Source organism: Elephas maximus, chromosome 3 (genome assembly GCF_024166365.1).
Source record: "Elephas maximus indicus isolate mEleMax1 chromosome 3, mEleMax1 primary haplotype, whole genome shotgun sequence".
NCBI classification, from domain to species: Eukaryota; Metazoa; Chordata; class Mammalia; order Proboscidea; family Elephantidae; genus Elephas; species Elephas maximus.
The window spans coordinates 162,417,335-162,440,828 of record NC_064821.1 but is presented as its reverse complement, the minus strand read 5'-3'; the positions used below and the strand labels follow the sequence as shown (position 1 = coordinate 162,440,828).

Sequence of the window (23,494 nt, the reverse complement as noted above, 5' to 3'; positions counted from 1 at the left end):
CATGATGCTTGGTAAAGTAGACAGTCAGTGAAAAAGAGGAAGACCTTCAGTGAGATGGATTGACACAGTGGCTGCGGCAATGGGCTCAAGCATAACAATGATTGTGAGGATGGCGTGGGGCTGGGCAGTGTTGCGTTCTGTTGTGCCTAGGGGTCACTATGAGTAGGAGCTGACTCCACAGCATCTAACAACAACAACAGCAATCATCTTAACAATACAGCGGAGTCTTACATTCTATGAGAATAGTATATTTTTCCACTTATTTAGATTTTCCTTAATTTCTCTCGGCAATGTTCTGCAGTTTTCACTTTACAGTTCTTGCATATATTCTGTTATATTTATTCCTCAGTATTTCGTGTTTTTTGATGTTATTGTAATGGAATTTTTTTTTTTTATTTCCATCCACGTTGCTCATCACAGTGTATAGAAATACAGTTGACTTGGTTTGCTGAACTTGTCTCCTGTTACTTTACTGAACTCATTTGTTAGTTTTAGTGACTGCTTTGTAGATTTCTTAGTATTTTCCTTGTATACAGTCATGTTGTCTGTCAATAGAGGCACTTTTCCTTTGTTGTTTTTGATTTTTATGCCTTTTTCTTATTGGCCTGACTAGGATTTCCAGTACATTGGTGAAAAGAAGTGATGAGAATGGAGATACCTTATTTGTTCCCAACTTTAGGGGTTAAACATTTAGCCTTTCACCATTAAATAAGATGTTAGCTGTAGGTTTTCTGAAGATACTTTTTATCAGATTGAGGACATTCCCTTGTAGTTATAGTTTACAGATAGTTTTTTTTTTTTTTTAAATCATGAATGGGTATTGAATTTGACTTTGTCTGTATCCATAAAGGTGATTATATGATTTTTCATCCTTATTCTGTTACCATAGTGAATTATATTGACTGATTTATGAATGTTATATTAGTCTTATATTCCTGGGATAAACTGCATTTGGTCATGTTGTATTATCCTTTATTTTGCTAATTTTTGTTAAGGAATTTTGCCTGTGTGTTCTTGAAATATATTGGTCTTTAGTTTTCTTGGCAATGTCTTTTGTCTGATTTTGGTGTCTGAGGGAGTCCCTGAGTGGTGCAAATGGTTAATGAGCTGCTAACCTAAAGTTTGAGATTGAAGTCTACCCAGAGGTGTCTTGGAAGAAACGCCTAGAGACGTACTTCTGAAAATTCAGCACTGAAAACCTTATAGAGCGTAGTTCTTTTCTCATATACATGGGAATGCCATAATACTGGCTACGTAAAACAAGTTGGGAAATGTTTTAATGAGTAGCGTACTGAGAAAGAACAGCCAGAATGCTCCTTAGAAGTGAGGATAGTGAGACTTCATCTCCCTTGTTTTGAACACGTCATCAGAAGGAATTGAGCAGTTGCTGGAGAAGGACGTCATGCTTGGTTGAGCAGGGGGTCAGCGAAAAAGAGGGAGACCCTCAGCAAGATGGATTGGCACAGTGGCTACAACAGTGGGCTCAAACATAACAATGGATGTGAGGATGGTGCAGGACTGGGCAAAGTAATGTTCTGTTATGTATACTGTTGATATGAGTCAGAGCTGACTCGACAGCACCTAACAACAACAGTGCTGTTAAGTGAATGGATGTTTTAGACACCATTGACCACTATTATATTATTCAGCTTATATATAAAACCAAATTTTTTTTTTTTTTTTTTACTATTTCTCCTATTGTATAGCTCAGAAGCTTGGGTTGTAAGAAACTCAAGTCAAACTAATTGATATAAAAATATAACTTATTATGTCAGGGACTAAACTGTAGGGCATTAGGCTTGGCTGGATTCAAGTCTGCAGATTTTATTGTCAGGAATATGATATGTCTCTGTCTTTTTCCTTTTGTTATTTAGTTGTCAGTATTGGAAGAGAGCCCTCATAAGCTCTAGGATTATGTATTAGACTTGAGACTGCAAAAGGAGAGAATCCTTCCCAGCGATCCCTCCCATTGTCTCCCATCAATATGCATGAAAGAACTAGTTGAATCACTTGTATCCAATCAGTTTGTCTAGGATCAAACCAAATAAGTAAAACCAGTTGCCTTCGAGTCATTTTCAATACCATAGGGTTTTCATGGCTAATTTTTCAGAAGCCTGTCCATCAGGAAACCCTGGTGGTGCAGTGGTTAAGTGCTACGGCTGCTAACCAAAGGGTCAACAGTTTGAATCCAGCAGGTGCTCCTTGGAAACTGTATGGGGCGGTTCTACTCTGTCCTATAGGGTCACTATGAGTCGGAATTGACTTGACGGCACTGGGTTTGGTTTTTTTGGTTTGGTCCGTCAGGCTTTTCTTCTGAGGTGCCTCTGGGTGGACTTGATCTCCAACCTTTTGGTTTATACCACTCAAGGACTCTCTATTGTGGGTTTATTTATTGTGGGTAGGGGTTGGCAAATTGCCAACCAGTCCACAGTCTATTAAGTTTAACTGAAACACAGACATGCCCATTTGTTTACTTACTGTCCAGGGGCAGCTTTCGTGTTACAATAGCAGGGTTAAGCAGGTGGGACAGAGACTGTATGGCTTGTAAAGCCTAAAATATATACTGTAAAGAAAAAGTTTGCTGACCTTTGTTCTAAGGGTAAGGGACCCTCTAGCCAGGCTGAGTTAATTGTTGGTGGAATTAGTGCCCTTTGATTAACAGCTCTCTTGTAATCACAGTGAAGGAAGGACAGCAGTTCCAAAAAAAAAAAAACAATGCCAAACACTTTTCCTCCCTAACAAAAAATAACTTGTCCATCATTCATAATTTTTTTCCTGTTGTGTAGACCAAGGCTAAACATGGGTTATGTTGTATTTTCACAGTGATAAACATGTTAATGGAATAATATATGAATATGGGAGATATGGAAACCTTGGTGGCATAATGGTTCCACCAGGCACTCCTTGGAAACTCTATTGGGCACCTCTGCTCTCTCCTATAGGGTCGCTATGAGTTGGAATCAACTCAACGGCAACGGGTTTGGTTTGGTTTTGGTATGGGAGATACAGGATAGTGGGTAAGGATGTATGGTAATAGGATACCTAAGTTACCTGAAATATAAAAATAACAGTCTTTGAATGATCTAAATTGATAGATTATAATTTTCTTTTCTCAGATGATGAAACATGCCTGGGATAATTATAGGATATATGGATGGGGACATAATGAACTCAGACCTATTGCAAGGAAAGGACACTCTACTAACATATTTGGTAAGTTTTCTTTTTCTAATTACTATTTTCATTTTCTTCCTCCATTTTTAAAAACAGAATCTAAATTTTTAAAGTACTTTCTAAAACCTGAACATTTCTATGTAATTGTAATTTAAAGCAGCATGCTTTTCATCTCACAACATGGATGAATCTGGAGGGCATTATGCTGAGTGAAATTAGTCATTTACAAAAGGACAAATACTGTATGAGACCAGTGTTATAAAAACTCATGAAAAGATTTACAAACAAAAAGAAACAATCTTTATGGTTATGAGGGAGGGAAGGGATGGAGAGGGAAAAACACTAACTAGGCAAAAGATAAGTGGTAACTTTCGTGAAGGGTAAGACAGTACACAGTACTGGGGAAGCCAGTACAGCTTGATGAAGGCAAGGTCATGGAAGCTCCATAGACACATCCAAATGCCCTGAGGGACCAAATTCCTGGGCTAAGGGCTGTGGGGACCATGGTCTTTGGGAACATCTATCTCAATTGGTATAACAGTTTATAAAGAAAATGTTCTACATTCTACTTTGGTGAATAGTCTCTGGGATCTTAAAAGCTTGTGTGCAGCCATACTCCACTGGTCTCGCCCCATTAGGAGCAAGGGAGAAAGAAGAAAACCAAAGGCACAAGGGAAAGATTGATCTGAAGGACTAATGGACCATAAGTGCCACAGCCTCCACCAGACTGAGTCCAGCACAACTAGATGGTGGCTGGCTACCACCACCGACTTCTCTGACAAGAGATCACAATAAAGGGTCCTGGATAGAGCTGGAGAAAAATATAGTACAAAATTCTAACTCATTAAAAAAAAAGACCAGACTTACTGATCTGACAGAGACTGGAGAAACCTTGAGAGTATGGCCCTTGGACACACTTTTAGCTCAGTAATGAGGTCACTCCTGAGGTTTATGCTTTAGCCAAAGATTAGACAGGCCCATAAAACAAAATGAGACCAAATAGGCATACCAGCCCAGGGGCAAGGATGAGAAGACAGGAGGGGACAGGAAAGCTGATAATGGGGAACCTAAGGTCGAGAAAGGGAGTGTTGACATATTGTGGGGTTGGCAACCAGTGTCACAAAACAATATATGTATTGTTTAATGAGACACTGGTTTGCTCTGTAAACCTTCATCTAAAGTACAATTAAAAAAAAAAAAATGACAGACGAAAATAGAAGTTGTTTTTATGATTACAAAACAAGTAGAGTAACATGCTTCTTTCTGCAGTCAAGAGTTATAGTTGCTTTGGAAAACAGATACATGGCCAGTTTTCTATTAAATTACAAATGCTTTTGTCATTTGGAAACCCTGGTGGTGTAGTGGTTAAGTGCTACTATGGTTGCTAACCACAAGGCCGGCAGTTCAGATCCACCAAGTGCTCCTTGTAAACCCTATGGGGGCAGTTCTTCTCTGTTCTATAGAGAGAGTTGCCAGGAGTCGGAATAGACTCAACGGCAACGGGGGTTTTTTTTTTTAAATCATTTATTCTAAGTATTTTAAAGTTTTTTTCTGCATTTTTTTGCTCTTATACCAGGGAAGGTAGGTATCTGTAATTATTTTTTTCCTTCAGCACAATGCCAGTTCTAATACACGCACATTATAGAGGAAAAGAGGAAGAATAGGAAATTGTAATAGTGCTATGTACATTAAAAAAAAGAAAAAGAAAAACTTACCAAGGTGATTTGGTTGGTAAATTGAGTGGGCTGTTGCGTGTATCCATGGTTCCTAAGGGAACATTAATTGTTCGGGAGGGATTTAGGTGTTGGAAGAGCGCTCTGTTCACCTTGAGTTCATTCTGACTTTCTGCCTCTCTTGAATTCAGTCCCCTTGTTTAACTGGAAATATATATCCAATGGTAAGTCTTGAGCATTGCCAAAATAATCTTTGTAGCCTCCTTTCCCCCCTTTTAAAGACTTCTTGATGGGATAAACATCTTTTAAGTAAAGATGGGTGAAGTCAAGAAAATATTAACGGGGAAAAAAGCATATATGTTAGTCATCTGCAGTGCAGTTTGTTTTTACTAATTATAACACTCCATCAAAATAACCCAAGTAACAGCACTTTTCTTTGATTGCGATGCTGTCGAAAAATCAGAATTTCCCTTATTATTTGTTTGCTGTTGCTTGGTTGCTCTGTGTAAAAATGTAAATGGCTTAAAAGATAATTTCCCAGGGTTTGAGAGGTGTTGGAGTTGGGAGATATTCTTTTCCTTTAGATAATCAGTGACACCAGAGATCTCTAATGTGACATTTAATTTAGCAGCTATGATTGAATGAAATAAAGTACTTCTCCTTAACAGAGTTAACAAATTGAAAAGTTCCCATGACTTTGTGGCTGCCACAATATGAGACCTTAGTGCATTAAAATAAAACTAGTGCATTAATTAAAACTAGATCCCCCTTTCTAGTAGTTATCCTTTTATAGTGAACTCAATGGTAAACTGTGATTTCTTTCGAAGGATTGGAGTATAAAGGTGTGTTGAAAGTGAAAGTTTGATGTTAATTTTTCTATTTGTCTTTTCAAACCATATTCCTTAGAACATCGAATGCATTGACATTTACCAAATAACTACTGGTCCTAGGCAAGGCGGTAGGTACATAATATACAGTATTTCATTTTAATCATCATAATAACTATATAAGGAATTTTTTTTTTTGCTGAATTTAAGTTCAGAAGCTAAATGAACATTCAGGTAGCTTAAAATTTCATTCTTTATAAGGCAATATATTTCAGTGAGTGAAAGGGCTGTTTCCTAACTGAATATAATTGTGTTAAAAAATCGTAATGAAGAAGTTTTGACTTAATGGTTTTTCTTTTTAAAAATAATAGCCTTTGTTTTTTGTGAAAGGTAGTTTTAATTTATGGTAATTCCATCAGACTGGTTCAGATGTAAACTTTGTAGATTACAGATAGTCCCGGATTTATGACGTATTTGAGTTATGATGAACAGCACTTAAGACTCTTTTTTTTTTTGTTAGAAATATGTACTGTATACAGTGTTGCACCATGTAATTTGCTGATATTATCATTCTCAGGTGTTCAGTATTATAATTTATGAAGATAGCGATAATAAAAGGCAATAATAATGAAAACAAACAAACAAAAAGAGGTATTCTCCTTACGTTAGAACCAATTTACGACGGAGTCTTTGGAATGGAACCCTGTCATAAGCTGGGGACTTACCTGTATTATTTGGTTAGGTTGGAGCATGATGACTGGGACATAACAAGGTTCACGTTGTTGTCAGGAGAGTTCTTGCCAGCTGGTCGTTAGGAGCATTTAAGTTGATTTACTAGGTAAACTGAGAGTCATTTGTAAGTTCAGAGAAGTTAAAGGAGGCTAGAGTTGGAAGGAGTCCCTGAGTGGTACAGATGGTTCAGAGCTTGACTACTAACTGAGAGGTTGGAGGTTTTAATCCACCCAGAGGCACCTCAGAAGAAAGGCTTGGTGATCTACTTCTGAAAGGTCACAGACATTTAAAACCCTATGCACATTTCTACTCTGAAATATATGAGGTGGCCATGAGTCCCAATTGACCAGACAGCAACTGGGTTTTTTTTTTTAATTGTAAAAGGAGACTTTACAAATTATCTTTTTCATTCTCAGTTAACTGAGTTCAGCAGCAAGATTTTGCCAGTGATCGTCTATTTAAAAGGGAATATAAGGATAGTCCAATAAAAGAGATTTACATTCTTGCTATTACTCTGGCATGAGGTCAGTTATTTACTTTAGCGATTCTGTAATTGGATATGTGAATAAAACTAGATTTTCCTTTAGAACAATAGTCATAAACACATTAATAATAATGCCAATGATATTTACATAGTATATACCATATGCCAAAGACTGATCTAAGTGATTTATGAGAATGAACTTATTTAGTACTCACAACAACCCTGTGGAAAAACACCAGACCTGTTGCTGTCGAGTTGATTGCGACTCGTAGTGACTCTGTAGGACAGAGTAGAACTGCCGCATAGGATTTCCAAGGAGCAGCTGGTGGATTCAAACTGCCAGCCTTTTGGTTAACAGCCATAGCTCTTAACCACTGTCCCCTGTGAGACAGGTATTATTATTGTTCTCACTTTTACAGATGAGGAAACTGAAGTGCAGAGAGGTTTAAATAACTTGCCCAAGATCATACAGTTAGTAAAGAGTAGAGTCAGAATTTGAATCTATGCAGTCTGCTACCAAGGTCCAGGCTCCTAACTGCTGTTTTATACTGCTTTAGTAAAGCTTAAGGGTAGAAAAATATTGTTATCAACACACGGGAAAAATGTATTGTATGAGGAAAATGATAGTGAACACAGTAGAAAAAGTGAAAATGCAATCTGTAGAATTTTCAGTAGTCTAAATTAGTTGTTTATATTTTTCATTAGTTTTTGAGTGGTGTCATGGATTGAATTATGTCCCCCCAAAAATGTGTGTGGAAACCCTGATGGCATAGTGATTAAGAGCTACGACTTAACCAAAAGGTCTGCAGTTCAAATCCACCAGGCGCTCCTTGGAAACTCTGAGGGGGGCAGTCCTCTGTCCTATAGGATCTCTCTGAGTCGGAAACAACTCGATGGCAACGGGGTTTTTTTTGGTTTAAAAATGTGTGTATCAACTTGGTCAGGCCATGATTCCCAGTATTCTATGGTTGTCCTCCATTTTGTAATTGTAATTTTATGTTGAAGAGCATTAGGTTGGGATTGTGACACCCTTACATGATCACCTCCCTAATCCAATGTAAAGGGAGTTTCCCATGGTGTGGCCAGCACCGCCTTTTATCTCTCAAGAGATAAAAAGGAAAGGGAAGCAAGGAGAGTTGGGGACCTCATACCACCAAGAAAGCAGTGCTGGGAGCAGAGCATGTACTTTGGACCCGGGGTCCCTGTGCAGAGAAGCTCCTAGTCTGGGGGAAGATTGATGAGAAGGCCGACAGAGAGAGAAAACCTTGCCCTGGAGCTGACACCCTAAATTTGGACTTTCAGCCTGCTTTACTATGAGGAAATAAACTTCTCTTTGTTAAAGCCATCCGCTTGTGGTATTTCTGTTATAGCAGCACTAGATAACTAAAACAAGTGGTTACAGCTTTTATCAGCCAAATAAGCTCAGTAGGAATGGATCCCTTATTATATGTTTTGCCTTATGATTTTTAATATGCAGTTAGTTTATTAAAGAATTTATTTAAGAAGTTGTTTCCTATTTATTCTATTCTTTTTCTGCATTTCAGATTTAAAAAAAAATTTTATTGTGCTTTAAGTGAAAGTTTACAAATCAAGTCAGTCTCTCACACAAAAACTTATACACATCTTGCTACATACTCCCAGTTGCTCTTCCCCTGATGAGACAACCCGCTCCTTCCCTCCACTCTCTCTTTCATGTCCATTTCGCCAGCTTCTAACCCCCTCTTCTAACTCCCTTCTAACTCCTGCAGGCAGGAGATGCCAACATAGTCTCAAGTGACCACCTGCTCCAAGAAGCTCACTCCTCCCCAGCATCCCTCTCCAACCCATTGTCCAGTCCAATCCCTGTCTGAAGAGTTGGCTTTGGGAATGGTTCCTGTCCTGGGCCAACAGAAGGCCTGGGGGCCATGACTACCGGGGTCCTTCTAGTCTCAGTCAGACCATTAAGTCTGGTCTTTTTAAGAGAATTTGGGGTCTGCATCCCACTGCTCTCCTGCTCCCTCGGGGGTTCTCTGTTGTGTTTCCTGTCAGGGTAGTTAGCCATTGTAGCCAGGCATCATCTAGCTCTTCTGGTCTCCGGCTGATGTAGTCTCTGGTTTATGTGGCCCTTTCTGTCTCTTGAGCTCATAATTACCTTGTGTCCTTGGTATTCTTCATTCTCCTTTGATCTGGGTGGGTTGAGACCAATTGATGCATCTTAGATGGCTGCTTGCTAGCTTTTAAGACCCCAGATGCCCCTCTCCAAGGTGGGATGCAGGATGTTTTCCTAATAGATTTTATTATGCCAGTTGACCTAGATGTCCCCTGAAACCATGGTCCCCAAACCCCCGCCCCTGCTACTCAGATTCTTGTTAGTATGATTGGAGTTTTTTTTTTTTTTTAATAGAAAAAGTCTTAAGAGAAGGATGGTTCTCAGTGTCTCGTTTGACATCCCAAATTCAGCAGACCTTTACGGAACCAGAATCTTAGAAGGAAGTTTAGTCTCTCTATTACTGTAGGAACATATAGGTTGGATATCGAACCTTTATTCATAATGTCCTAGATTATTTGGAAAACATTAACTTAAAACGTATCCTTTTTCATTTTTCTTAGCTTTGATTATTAAAAAATTATGTAGCATTTGAAATGTGCCTGCCTTTGAGCCACAAATGCTATTCCTAGAAGGGTGAGATATATTGATTTGTTTTTGCCCAATTAGAGCTTACCTCTGGAGAGGGAAAAGTTGAGTGGGGAGAGAAAATGTTGGGCATAAGTTAGCGCTGATACTAATTTTTTCAATAGTGATTAATTATACTGAATTACTTTACTTAAATATTCTGGAGAAATGAAAATTTTTTGTTAGAGATAGGCTTTTTTGCACACTTAAAAGAAGGAAATTCAATTTGAGGAAGAGGATTCTTTTACTTTGCAATGCTTTTTGAGGTGTGCCTTTTATTTTCCGAGAGAGAGTGTGTGTGTATGTATGTATGTAGATATGTTTTCATGTGTGTATATCTATATGTGTGTGTATAAATAAGTTCTTTTTGTTATTTCTAACTTAAATGAGCTTGATGAGAGAATGTATGCATAAAATACCGATTTTTTGAGATTTTATTTCCTAGTCTTTTCTGCAAATGTCTTATTGTGTTTGAGTGGAATTTACATATTTCTATTAGATCATTTTTTTAAAATATTCTCATTGATTTTCATTTTTTTCCCGGCCACTTAAAGTGTCAGTTACTGTGAGAAGTCTGTTAAAAATCCTCACGGTAATAGGGCATTTGTTTATTTTTTCTGTTTTTATTAAGATGTTTTTAACCTGTTACTAAGTGCATGCAGGTTTGAGATTGTTCTACTTTCCTAGATGTACCTTTCATTAGCATGTAATTACTTTCTTTATATGAACCAGTACTTTTTGGTGTAGAGATTATTTGGTTTGATACTCATGTAACTTTTCTTTTGTCTAAGCTGTTTTTGGTTAATTTTTACATTGCGTATATTCTAACATCTATTTACTTTTAATATTCCTAGCCTTTCTGTTTTAAATTTATTTCTTATAAATGGCATATAGCTTTTTTAATAGCATGATTTAAAAATAGAGCCTGATAATCTTTGTCTTTAAGTTGGAGAGATCATTTATGTTGATTGTAATAGAAATATTCAGACTTTTTTCTGACATATTTTTATGCTTTCTATTTGGCCATTTTTAGTTGTCGTCATCATCTTTTTTAAATCTCCTTTCCTTTTTGGCTATTCCTTACATGTTTTTAGTCATTTGTAAGTATACAATAATAAGGAGATTCTAAACATTTTATGATGATTCACATTTTATATGTGAATATATATAACGTGCAATTCAGATTTTGCTCTCTGGCCATTATCTTTCCATTTCTATTGATTTGAGCAATGGCAAAATGATTGTTAATTATTCTTGAAATAGCTATGAATTATTTTGAAAACATTGAACTTAGTAAAAATATTTGACAGCAAAAATCAATGAAATAACTTACATTCTGGTATTCCATCTGACTGTGGGAATAAAAGAAAAGATGGAATTTATGGTAGAGTTGTTTTTTGAAGTAAAAATAGGAGGGAGGAGAGTTATCACTGATTTCAGAGGGGAAAAAGTGTGTAGTATGATCGGAGAATAACAAGTAGTCCAGTTCGGTTAGAATATAGTAGAATTCTGGGTAGGGTGTTACCAAAAAATAAGAAGGATCTTGAATGTCAAGGTGAGAAGTATGAGTAAGGCATTTGAGACCATTGCAAATATGACTATATTTACTAGTCTAATTGAGAATTCTAGAAAAAAGATAATACAGGACTGAACAAAGGCAGTAGTGTATTTCTTGGAAATTAAGGTAAGCCAGAAAAGTTCAGTTGTATCGGACTGTAAGCATAGATGGGAACTCTGGTGACCCAGTGGTTAAGTGCTTGGCTGCTAACCAAAATGTCAGCTGTTTGAACCGACCAGCCACTCAGTGGGAGAAAGATGTGGCAATCTGCTTCCGAAATGATTTACAGCTTTGAAAACGCTATGGGGCAGTTCTTTTCTGTCCTATAGAGTTGCTATGAGTCGGAATTGACTACAGCAAGGGTTTTTTTTTTTTTTTTAATAAGCATAGATCAGATTCCTTGATTTAATCAAGGAGACAAAATCTTACCAAAACTGAGATGGCCACACAGAGAAGGAGCAAACATGTCCTTTCTAGTAGAGTTTTCTTGGGCTCCATAGTATCTGATGAGAGCGTAAAGCTTATAGTTACGCTCTTCACCTGGAAAAGCCATTTACTAAGCCACTCCCTTATTATACTAGGAGATTACCTCACAACTCAGGAATTTCTTATACAACAGCCTGTGCATTTCCATTTTTTAAAAAAACAGCTTTTTTGGGGCATAATCGATATGCAGTAAACTATCTGTATTTAAAGTATAAGAACTTAATAACTTAATAATTTTGACAATCACCGCAATCGAGATAATGAATGTATCTGTCATCCCTGCAAAATTTCTTTTTCCAATCCCTACCCAATTACTGATGTACTTTCAGTCACTATAGATGAGTTTACATTAAAAAAAAAAAAAAAAAACCAAACCGTTTGTGTCCAGGCTCTTAACCACTATGCCACCAGAGCTTTTGCATTTTCTAGAGTGTCATCAAAATGGAATCATTCAGTATGTAGTTTTTTTGTATGATGTCTTTTACTTGGCATACTTACTTTGATACTCATCCATATAGCATGCATTAGTACTTAATTCCTGTCTGTTGCTAAGTATTATTCCATTGTGTGGATATACCAGTGCTTGCCTACCATTTACCAATTATTGTAAGATTGGGTTGTTTCCAAGTTTTGGCTATAAATATTTGTGTACAAGTGCATTTCCATTTTGAAGAGCAAAAGTTTTAAATTTTGATAAAGTTCAGTGTCTTAGTTATCTAGTGCTCTATAACAAAAATACCACAAGTGGATGCTTCAACAAATAGAAGTTTATACTTTACAGCGTAGTGGCTAGAAGTCCAAATTGAGGGCGTTAGGTCCAGGGAAAGGGTTTCTCTGTCAGCTGTGGGGGAAAGTCCTTGTCATCAATCTTCCCAGGTTGAGGAGCTTCTCAGCACAGGGACCGTGGGTCCAAAGGATGAGCTATTCTCCCGGCTCTTGCTTCTTGGTTCTGTAAGGTCCCCCTGTCTCCCTACTCATCTCTCCCTTCCACGTCCCAAAAGAGATTGACCTAAGACATCACCCAGTCCTGTAGATTGAATCTCATTCCATCAACACAACCTAGAGGCAGGGTCTACAACACACAGGAAAATCATATCAGATGACAAAATGGTAGACAACCACACAACATTGGGAATCATGGCCCAGTCAAGTTGACAGACACCTTGGGGGACACAATTTGATCCATGACATTCAGTTTATCATTTTTTCTTTTGTGATTTGTGTTTTGGTCCTGTTTTAGAAATCTGCCTACCTCCAGATCGTGAAGATTTTCCTTTGTGTTTTCTTTTGAGAGTTTTATACTTTCAGCTTTTACATTTAAATCTGTGACCTATTTTGAGTTAATTTTTATATGTGAATGTGATAAAGTCGAGGCGTACTTTTTCCCTTTTAGCTATCCTGTTCCAATACCATTTTTTTGGAGTTTACCCTTTCCCCATTGAATTAACTTGGCATCTTTGTCAGAAATCCATTGAACGTTTTTGTGTCATCTATTTCTAGAATTTTTTTCCTTTCATTGATCAATATATGTATCCTGACTCTAATACCACACTGTCTTCATTACAATAGCTGTGTATAAGTCTTAGAATTAATTTATGTGATTCCTCCAGCTTTCTTTTTCAAAATTGTTTTTAATTATTTTAGTTCCTTCGTGAGTCCATATCAATCAACTTGTCTATGTTTACAAAAACTGACTACTTTGACAGAAGTTGCATTAAACTTATAGATGAATTTTGGAGAATACGTGACTAAGATGACGGTGTGTTTCTCATACTGAAATAAAGGTATTCTTTGATTGCTTTCAGCAGCATTTTGAAGAGGAGAGCATTTTTTCTGCATACAGATCTTGCACACATTATATTAGATTTATAACTAAGTATTTAACTTTCTTAGCCATTGTGAATAGTATTGAATGTTTAATTTCAATTTCCATATGTTCATTGCTGGTATATAGAAATATTGATTGTGTGGTATATGTGTTTGGGCATGTCTTGCAACATTGTAAACTCACAGTTCTAGGGAAAAAATTTTTTTTTAATATTCCTTGGAATTCTTTATATAGATAATCATGGCATCTGCAATAGGGAAATCTGCGTATTTCTGGTTTCCTTTTTTTGCCCTATTCTACTAGCTGGACTTCCAATACTATGTCGAATGATAAGAACTGGCATCCCTACCTTGTTCGAGAGTTTAGGGGTAAAGCAGGCCGTCTTTCACCATTAAGTATGGTATTAACTCTAGGTTCTTCTTCTTTTATTTTTGTATCAAGTTGAAAAAGTTCCCTTCTTTTTTCCTATTTTGTTCAGTTTTTTTTTTTTAATCACGAGTGGGTATTGAATTTTGTCAAAAAGTTTTTTTCTGCATCAATTGATATGATCATGTCATTTTTCTTCTTTAATAATGTGATTGAATTTTCATTGAGTTTTAAATATTAAACCAGCTTTTCATTCCTGGAATAGACCACACTTGGCTGCGATGTATTGTTCCTTTTACATATTGTTGGATTTTTTTTGCTAATACTTTGTTAAGGATTTTTATATCCATATTGTTCTGTAGTTGTACTGTCTTTGTCTTGTTTTGGTATCAGACCAATGCTGGCCTCATAAAATGAATTGAGAAACGTTCTCTGCGCTTCAGTGTTTTGGAAGATACTGTGCACAGTTGGTCTTTTTTTTTTACTTGTGTGTTTGGTATAATTTGGTATAATGGTTTTACTTTTTTCTTCGTATGTTTGGTATATAATGTAGTGAAACCATCTGCATCTGGAGTTCCCCCCCCCCCAGGAGCTTTTAGATCTACACATTCAATTTCTCTAATAGTAAGGATATCAATTTTGGTTTGATATTAGTAATAGTAAGGATATCAATTTTGGTTTGATACAAATAAGGAGTATTGAAGTCCCAAACTTTAATTTTGAATTTGTGCCTTTCTCCTTTCAGTTCTATCAATATTTTCTTCATGTATTTTGAAGTATTCTTGTTACATGTTTGCACATTTAGAAGTGTTATATCTTCTTGGTGACATCATCAAACCCTAATCCAAAACCAGACAAATATAAGAAAAGGAAACTATCCCTCATGAACATAGACACAAAAATTCGTAACCAGATCTTTCCAGTTCCATTTGCCATCTTGTCAGTTCCAACTCATGACAAACCTCTGTAGAGTTTATAATGCCTGATTTTTCAGAAGTAAATCGTCAGGGCTTTCTTTAAAGGGGCTTCAGGGTGGACTTGAACCTCCAACCTTTTGATTAGCAGCTGAGTGCATAAACCATTTGCAGCACCCAGGAACTCAACCAAAGTCTTAGTAACTCTAACTCATTAGTATATAAAGAGTAACACATCATGACCAAGTGGGGTTTATCTCATGAATATATGGTTGGTTTCAGATTTGCCAATCCATCAATATAATTAAAGATATTAAGGGGATAAAATAAAAGTCATATCATCTCAGATGCAAAAAATCATTTAACAATATTCAGTATCTGTCCATGATAAAAATTCTTAGCAAACTGGTACTAGAACAAAACTTCTTCAATGTATAAAGGGCATTTCTCCATCTCTCCCCCAACGCCCCCCCCGACAAAAAAAGCCCAAATTCATATATTTAATGTTGGAAGACTAGTGTAAGAAAACAGGTCAAAATTAAATAAATAAACATAACTGTATAAATTCTAAATAAAATACTAGCAAAGCAAATCTAGCAGTATAGTAAAAGAGTAACTAACAGGGGGCAGATAGATGGATCCTCTCCCACCCCAGCAATGCAGTTGTTAGTTCTGAACTTTGAGAATGCAAATAGTTCACATGGCTTACTGTCTATATTAACATGTCTTAATCAACATGAGTTTTCTGTTCCAGGATACTCTTGTTCAGTCCAGGAACTTCCTGAAAGACTCATTAACTCTTCAACAGAAAGCATCAAATGACAGTTTACACCTGTTTTACCTTCCTTTAACTTTTGTATTATCAATATGCCATCTTTAGGAAAACATGCTAAATGATGTATATTATCTGTTGCAGTGAGAAAGTGGACTGTATTGGGTATTCTTTTTTTGGTCCTCATATTATTTTGGTTATATTTTACATGTATATACATACATATGTATATGTATGTGTGTATATATATTATATGTATATATTTGGAGTTCTGGTGGTGCAGTGGTTAAGAGCTTGACTGCCAACCAAAAGGATGACAATTTGAATCCACCAGCCACTCCTTGGAAACCCTATGGGGCAGTTCTATTCTGTCCTGTAGGGTTGCTATGAGTCAGAATCGACTCTATGGCAGTGGGTTTTAGATATGTATATATGTGTGTACATACATACATACACACACATAATTAAAATAGGCCTTGTATAAAGGGCATCTTTTTAATGATAGATTTTTTTTTTTCCCCTGCAAATATAGGAAGTTCACAAATGGGTGCTACTATAGTAGATGCTTTGGATACCCTTTATATCATGGGACTTCATGATGAATTCCAAGATGGGAAAAAATGGGTTGAAGACAACCTTGATTTCAGTGTGGTGAGTACATGATTGATAATTATCTCTTAGAGTGGCTGTGAAAAGACAGTGTCTGATCACAGTAGTTTTTGAACATTATACTATCAGTTTAAGGAAATCCTGACACTAAGTCCCCTTTCTTCTTTTAGGATTATCAATTATTTAATTTTTCTATAAAATACATACTCTTCTTCAATATCTTCCTTTTACGCTTATCATTTGAGGCAATGTGGTATGTATAAGAAAAAAAAATAATGAACTATAAATAGCATTAAACCATAAAATACTTTATAAATAAGAGGGTTTTTTAAAAAAAAATGATTTGGTGCAGCACCGATGACCCTTTATAATTAGGCCTATGCCTGTCTGTGCCAACTGTACTACTAAATGAACAAGGTGGGAAAACCCCACCTTTATCACTAATTGCATGTATGTATCACCATGAATCCAGTCACCACGTGGAAGTGGATCCAGGCTTCACCTTCTAATGTTTCCATGATCCAGCCGTATCTGTGGCACTTTCTCTCTCACACTAGTAACCCAGAGTTAGGTCAGACTTTGTCCCTGGCTACGCTGAGCCATGTCAGAACGTTCCTGGCCTCCTTGGGCCAGGTCATCTGGTACTAGTTATAGGCTCAGGAGTCTGCACAACTCCCTGTGCTTCAGACCAGCTGGCCTTTCTCTCTCTCTCTCTCTCCCTCCAAGGTTAGGTCACAGGCTGGGAAGATTCTATCCTTCTTCACCAACTGCCTGTGCAACCTTTCTCTGACCACCAGCCACCAGAGCTGGTCCTCACAGAATCACTGTACCAAAAAGAATTGGTCGACGGTCAACCATTTCAGGAGGTAGCATATGATCAAGAACCAATGGTACTGAAGGAGGAGGTCCAAGCGGCAATGAAAGCTTGGACAAAAAACAAGACTCCAGGAATTGACAGAATACCAGTTGAGGTGTTTCAACAAACGTATGCAGCACTGGAAGCGCTCACTCGTCTGTGCCAAGAAGTCTGGAAGACACCTACTTGGTCAACTGACTGGAAGAGATCCTTGTTTGTGCCCATTTCAAAGAAAGGTGATCCAACAGAATGCAGAAATTATCGGACAATATCATTAATATCACATGCAAGTAAAATTTTGCTGAAGGTCATTCAGAAGCTATTGCAAAGAATAGAAATTCCAGAACACTTAATTGTGCTCACGAAGAACCTGTGCATAGACCAAGAGGCAGTCATTCAGGCAGAACAAGGGGATATTGTATGGTTTAAAGTTAAGAAAGGAGTGCATCAGTGTTGTATCCTTTCACCATACTTATTCAATCTGTATGCTAAGCATGTAATCCAAGGAGCTGGCCTGTATGAAGAACGTGATGTCAGGATTGGAGAAAGACTCATTAACAGCCTGTGGTATGCAGATGACACAGCCTTGCTTGTTTAAAGTGAAGAGGACTTGAAGCACTTAATAATGAAGATCAAAGATCACAGCCTTCAGTCTGGATTACACCTCAACATAAAACAAAAATCCTCACAACTGGACCAATAAGCAACATCATGATAAATGGAGAAAAGGTTGAAGTTGTCAAGAATTTCATTTTACTTGGATCCACAATCAACAGCCATGGAAGCAGCAGTCAAGAAATCAAAAGATGCATTGCATTAGGCAAACCTGCAAAAGACCTCTTTAAAGTGTTAAAAAGCAAAGCTGTCACCTTGAAGACTAAGGTGCACCTGACCCAAGCCATGGTGTTTTCAATTGCCTCATATGCACGTGAAAGCTGGACGGCAATTGATGAAGAGTGAAGAAGAACTGATGCCTTTGAATTATGGTGTTGGTGAAGAATATCGAATATACCATGGACTGCCAGAAGAACAAACAAATCTATCTTGGAAGAAATATAGCCAGAATGCTCATTAGAAAGCAAGGGTAGTGAGACTTCATGTCGTATACTCTGGTCATTTTATCAGAAAGGACCAGTCCCTAGAGAAGGACATGATGCTTGGCAAAGTAGAGGGTCAGTGAAAAAGAGGAAGACCCTTATGAGATGAATTGACACAGTGACTGCCACAATGGACTCAAGCATAGCAATGATTGTGAGGATGGCGCAAGACTGGAAAGTGTCTCGTTCTGTTGTACATAGGGCCGCTATGAGTCGGAACCGACTTGATGGTACCTAACAACAATTACCTGTACGTACAGTCATCTATTTATTATAACCCAGAAAGGATACAAGCAAAGAAACACATCAAGCACGGTTCAGAAGAGGTCCAGACACAAGGCTTCTATTGTCCCCAGGAACAGGCCATACTGTCTCTGATGTATGGATGTTCTTGCCAATCCAAGAAGCCCCAAAAGGAAGCTTATAAGGTGTCTACCTTAGTTATCTAGTGCTGCTGTAACATAAATACTACAAGTGGATGACTTAACAAACAAATTTATTTTCTTACAGTTTATGGGCCTAGAAGTCTGAATTCAGGGTGCCTGCCCTAGAGGTTGTCTTTCTTTATTGGTTCTGGTGAAAGATCCATGTCTCTTTGAGCTTCTTGCTCCTGGGCAGTCTTCATGTGGCTTGACGTCTCTCTTCCCCCATCTCTACCACTTAGCTTGCTTGTTTAATCTCTTTTATGTATCCAGAGAAATTGACTCAAGATACGCTGTAATACTGCCTCATTAGCATAACAAACATAACTTAATTATTGCTGACATAACCTAATCCTGTCTTATCAATAACAAATGTAACCCGTTCACAAATGGGGATTATAACCACAGGCAGAGTTTAGGATTTACAACACGTATTTTTGGGAGATACAATTCATCCTGTAACATAAGGGTCCCTTATATGTAATAGTCATTGGGACCTCAGAGCATATGCATGACTCAGTGAGTATGCATGATTGACTACATCGTGTACCCCTTCAGTATCTGAGGTTTGGTGTCAGGTGAAGAGTTGGGGTCTCCCAGCTCATTTTGGATGCCTGTAAGTGTCCCCTGGCTGTTTTAGAAAATCAAAGACTGCTTGACTGCTTGGGAAATTCTAAGGGCTATTTTCCACAATCTGGAGACAAAGGCTAGACTGAGTTCTTTTTCCCACACACTATCCTTCCAGCATTTTGGCATATTCCTTAAGTGGGACCCTTTAAATTTGTAGCCCAGCACAGCTGCACTCTAGCTATGTGACTTTGGAAAGTTACTTATTCTTTCTAAACCTATCATACAATTACTATCTCATTGCAATATTATTAGGATTAGTTTAGGTAATCTGGTATATGGTAAAACTCGTGGGGCAGTTCTACCCTGTCCTGTAGGGTCTCTATGAGTCAGAATCTACTCAATGGCAGTGGGTTTGTTGTATGTTTTTGGTGTATGTTAAGTGCTCAGTAAATAGCATGTATTCTCCTTATTTTCATAAAAGATGTGTTGACTATTTTGTCATATTCATTTTCTTTCGTGATATTTGCACTCATTGTTCATTCTGACTATAACATCCTTCACTCTTTCTCTAGGTGTTTTTCTCTCAAATCTTTAATTATTTCTTTTGTAATGCCTTTCCTGAAACTAACTAGACAAAAACTGTTCACTTTAATATTATTAAAGCATTTGGACATACCTCAATTAGAACAGTTTTCATTATCAGTTAGATTTAGGTTTGGCTGTGAGTGACTTATAGCGGCCCTATAGGACAGCATAGAACTGCCCCATAGGATTTCCAAGATGGTAAATCTTTAGGGAAGCAGACTCCCACAACTTTGTCCCGTGGAATGGCTGATGGGTTCAACCCACCAACCTTTTGGTTAGCAGCTGAGTGCTTAACCACTGTGCCACCATTGCCAAGCCAAGGTTCAAAATCACCAACAAATGTCATGAATCATATACAGGCAGTGGATGGAGAACTCATATAGAGAAGAGATGGAGCAAGGTCAGCTTCAATAGGGGCACTGGTTCCCCATGGCCAGTGAGGTGCTCTCTGTAGATGACACAGGGCTGGTCTTCTGCATATACCAGTCTCATGCTGCAGATGAGGAACCCCATTCCTTCCTCGTGGGCAACAGATACAGAAATGGGGTTGGGCAGCTGCCATACTGCACCCGTGCGTGAACAGAACAGAGAAGGTTACTGTGTACTAAGACAGGGAGAGAGGCTCCCTGATGAGGAGAAACTGGGAGAGAGAGAAACTCAGTTCCCAGCCTCTGTTAGGGAGTGTCCTGGGCCCAAGGCTTGTGAATTGCTGGCATGGGTGGGAGGCCCAAGGGCCTCAGTAAACCATCCTCCCAGCCAATATAAAATAGCTTAAACAAGATAGGTGTTTATTTCTTTTTCATGTAAATTAAGTACAGGAATAAGCAGTTCAGGGCTCATTTGGGTCATTCCATGACTATCAGGGACCTAGGATCTTTTGTCTTATTGCTCAGTCAACTTCAAGATGTAGCTTTCATTTCATGTACAAGGTGATTTCTCAAGATTCAAGTATTTTATCCAGCCTCTAACTGGCAGAAAAAAAGAAGGGACAGAAGAAGGATATGCCACTGATTTGATTTTTTTTTTCTTTTAAATAATACTTGATTGTGTTTTCGGTGAAGGTTTACACAGCAGTTTAGGTTTCCATTCAACAATTTTTACACAAGTTGTTCCGTGACATTGGTCACTTTCTTCATAATGCCTAAGCATTCTCATTTCTTTTCTGGTTGTTTCATTTCCATTAATCTAGCTTCTCTGCCTCCTTATATTCTCATCTTTGTTTTAAATTAATTGTTGACCATTTGGTCTCTTATAGATGATATTTTAAAGGAACACAGTACTCACAGCTGATATTCTTAATTTTGTTAGCTAAAAGGTGACTTCAGGAGCTAGTTTCAGTTCTAGGTTTGAAGATATCTCAGTTGACCTTGCTTTTTGTTTAACTGATGCAGTGTAAAGCATTTTAAAAACAGTGAGTATGTCTTCTCAGTATTAAAACTATAAACCTGTCCACATCTATGCTGTATACTCTGACTTCCTTGCTGGCAAAATACCCATATTCTTACCCATATGCCAATCAAAGGCCTGCCTTTTTTCCTGTACACTGGATTCTGTCCACCTTCACCTACTCAAGGACATTGCTGTATAATTGATCCTCCTCATTTTTTCTTTGCTAGAGCAGTTCCATCAGCATAGAAATGTCTTCCCTTAAAAAAAAAAAAAACAACCCAAAAACCCTCTGTCTGTAGGGTTTTTTTCTTCATTTTACTGCAAAACTTTTGAAAAGTATCGATACTCCTTTTCCTTATTTCTCTTGAATCCCCTTTAGTTTGACTTTTTTTTTTTTGCCTCTGCTTCAGCAAACGTGTAGGATTAGCAATAAGCCTTACATTGTCAAATCCAATGGTTGGTTCTCAGTCCTCACCTTATTTGATTTGTCAGCAGTATTGGACACAATTGTTCTCTCCTTTCTTCTTTTTTTAAAAAATAATTTATTTTACTGTTTGGTTGTTGAAAATATGCACAGCAAAACGTATACCCATTCAGCAATTTCTGCATGTACAAGTCAGTGACATTGATTACATTTTTCAAGTTGTGCAGCCATTCTCACCCTTCTTTTCTGAATTATTCCTCCAGTGTTAACATAAACTAACTGTACCCTGAGCTTCCTATCTAACCTTTCGAGTTGCTGTTGTCAGTGTGCTCCCACACAGATAGTTCTTTAAAAGAGCACAGTGCTCAATTAAGCTATTGTTTGATTTAAAGAAGATTTCAGGGAATACTTTTGGTTTAAGGTTTTAAGATTATCTCAGAGCAGTAATTTGGGGGGTTCATCCAGCCTCTATGGGTCCAGAAAGGCTGGATTCCATGAGGATTTGAAATTGTTTTGCATTTTCACCCTTTTTGATCAGGATTCTTTTATAGAATCTTTTTTTTTAACTTAAGATTTTCCATTTTAATTATATTTAAGCATACAATTCAGTATCATTAATTAAATTCACTGTGGTCTGCAACCATCACCACTATTTTATTTCTAAAACTTTTTCATCACCCAAACAAAAACTGAGCACTACTTAAGCAATAACTCCCTATTTATACCACTCTCCCCCCACCCAGCCCCTAGTAACCACTATCTTATTTTCTGTCTCTATGCATTTGCCTATTCTAGATATTTCATATTAGTGGGCTCATACAATATTTGTCATTTTATGTCTGGCTTCTTTCTCTCAGCATAATGTTTTGAAGGTTCCTTCATGTTGTAGCATGCATCAGAACCTCATTTCTCTTTATGACTGAATTCCTACCCTTCCCCCCCTTTTTAAAAATTGTGCATTAGATAAAAGTTTACAGAGCAGATTAGATTCCCATTTGATAGTTTGTACATAAAGTGTTTCTTGGCCTTGATTTCATTCCCCACGGGTCATCACTCTTCTCATTTCTGCCCTGGGCTTCCTGTTTCCCTTTGTCCTGATTTTCTACCCCTTCCTGCCTTTTCATCTTTGCTTTTGGGAAAATATTGCCCTTTTGATCGCATGTAATTGATTGTTCTAAACAGCACATTCCTCTCGGGTGTTATTGTTTATATTATGGGCTTGTCTGTTGTTTGGCTAGAAGGTGTTCTCTGGGAATGGCTTCAATTTCGGGTGAGAAAGTTGTCTTAGGACCATAGTCTTGTAGGTTCCTCTAGGTTCTTTCAGACCAGTAAGTCTGGTGTTTTTTGTGAATTTGACTTTTTGTTCTACTTTTTTCTCCTGCTCTGTCCAGGACCCTCTGTTGTGATCCTAGTCAGAGCGGTTGATAGTGGTAGCCAGGCACCATCTAGTTCTTCTGGTCTTGGGGTTGTGTAGGCTGTGGTTCATGTGCCCATTAATCCTTTGGCCTAATTACTCTCTTGATCTTTTGTTTTCTTCACTCTCCTTTCCTCTGGATGGGAAGAGGCCAGTAGTTTAGATGGCCTTCTATAGAATCTTTGATCAACATGTTCAGTAATGGTAGCTGAGCGCCATTCCGCTCTTCTGGTCTCATGGCAAAGGAGGCAGTTGTTCATGGAGGCAATTAGCCGTGCATTCCATTTCTCCCTTCTTTTCCTGACTCTCCTTCCTCTGTTGCTCCAGATGGTTAGAGGCCATTTGTTGTACCATGGATGGCTGCTTGGAAGCTTTTAAGACCCGAGGTACCACGCAATAAACTAGGAGGTAGAACAGAAGCATTAAAAATGATATTTGGCCAATTAACTGGGATGTCCCGTGAAATCATGACCCTAAACCTCCAAACCCAGGAAACAAGTCCCATGAGGTGTTTAATTGTATATAAGCAGCATCAGCAGTTGCTCTTCTTTTGTTGTTCTTGTTGTAGAAATATATCTCCTTTCTTCTTGATTTGCCACCCTTGGTATAGAACCCAGTCTCTCAGTTCTCTTCCTATTGTTTCACTCTTTCTCAGTCTGTG

The 23,494-nt window shown here is 37.7% G+C and overlaps 1 protein-coding gene across 1 annotated transcript in view; it reads left to right on the top strand.

Annotated features, from left to right (window-relative positions):
- The window catches only part of MAN1A2 (mannosidase alpha class 1A member 2), a 234,726-nt gene that overhangs the window by 50,784 nt on the left and 160,448 nt on the right, over positions 1 to 23,494 (top strand). Inside the window, exons 3-4 of the mRNA XM_049879976.1 lie at positions 3,117 to 3,213; positions 16,000 to 16,118. Coding sequence (XP_049735933.1) covers positions 3,117 to 3,213; positions 16,000 to 16,118 — 216 coding nt within the window. The remainder of the gene's footprint in view (positions 1 to 3,116; positions 3,214 to 15,999; positions 16,119 to 23,494) is intronic.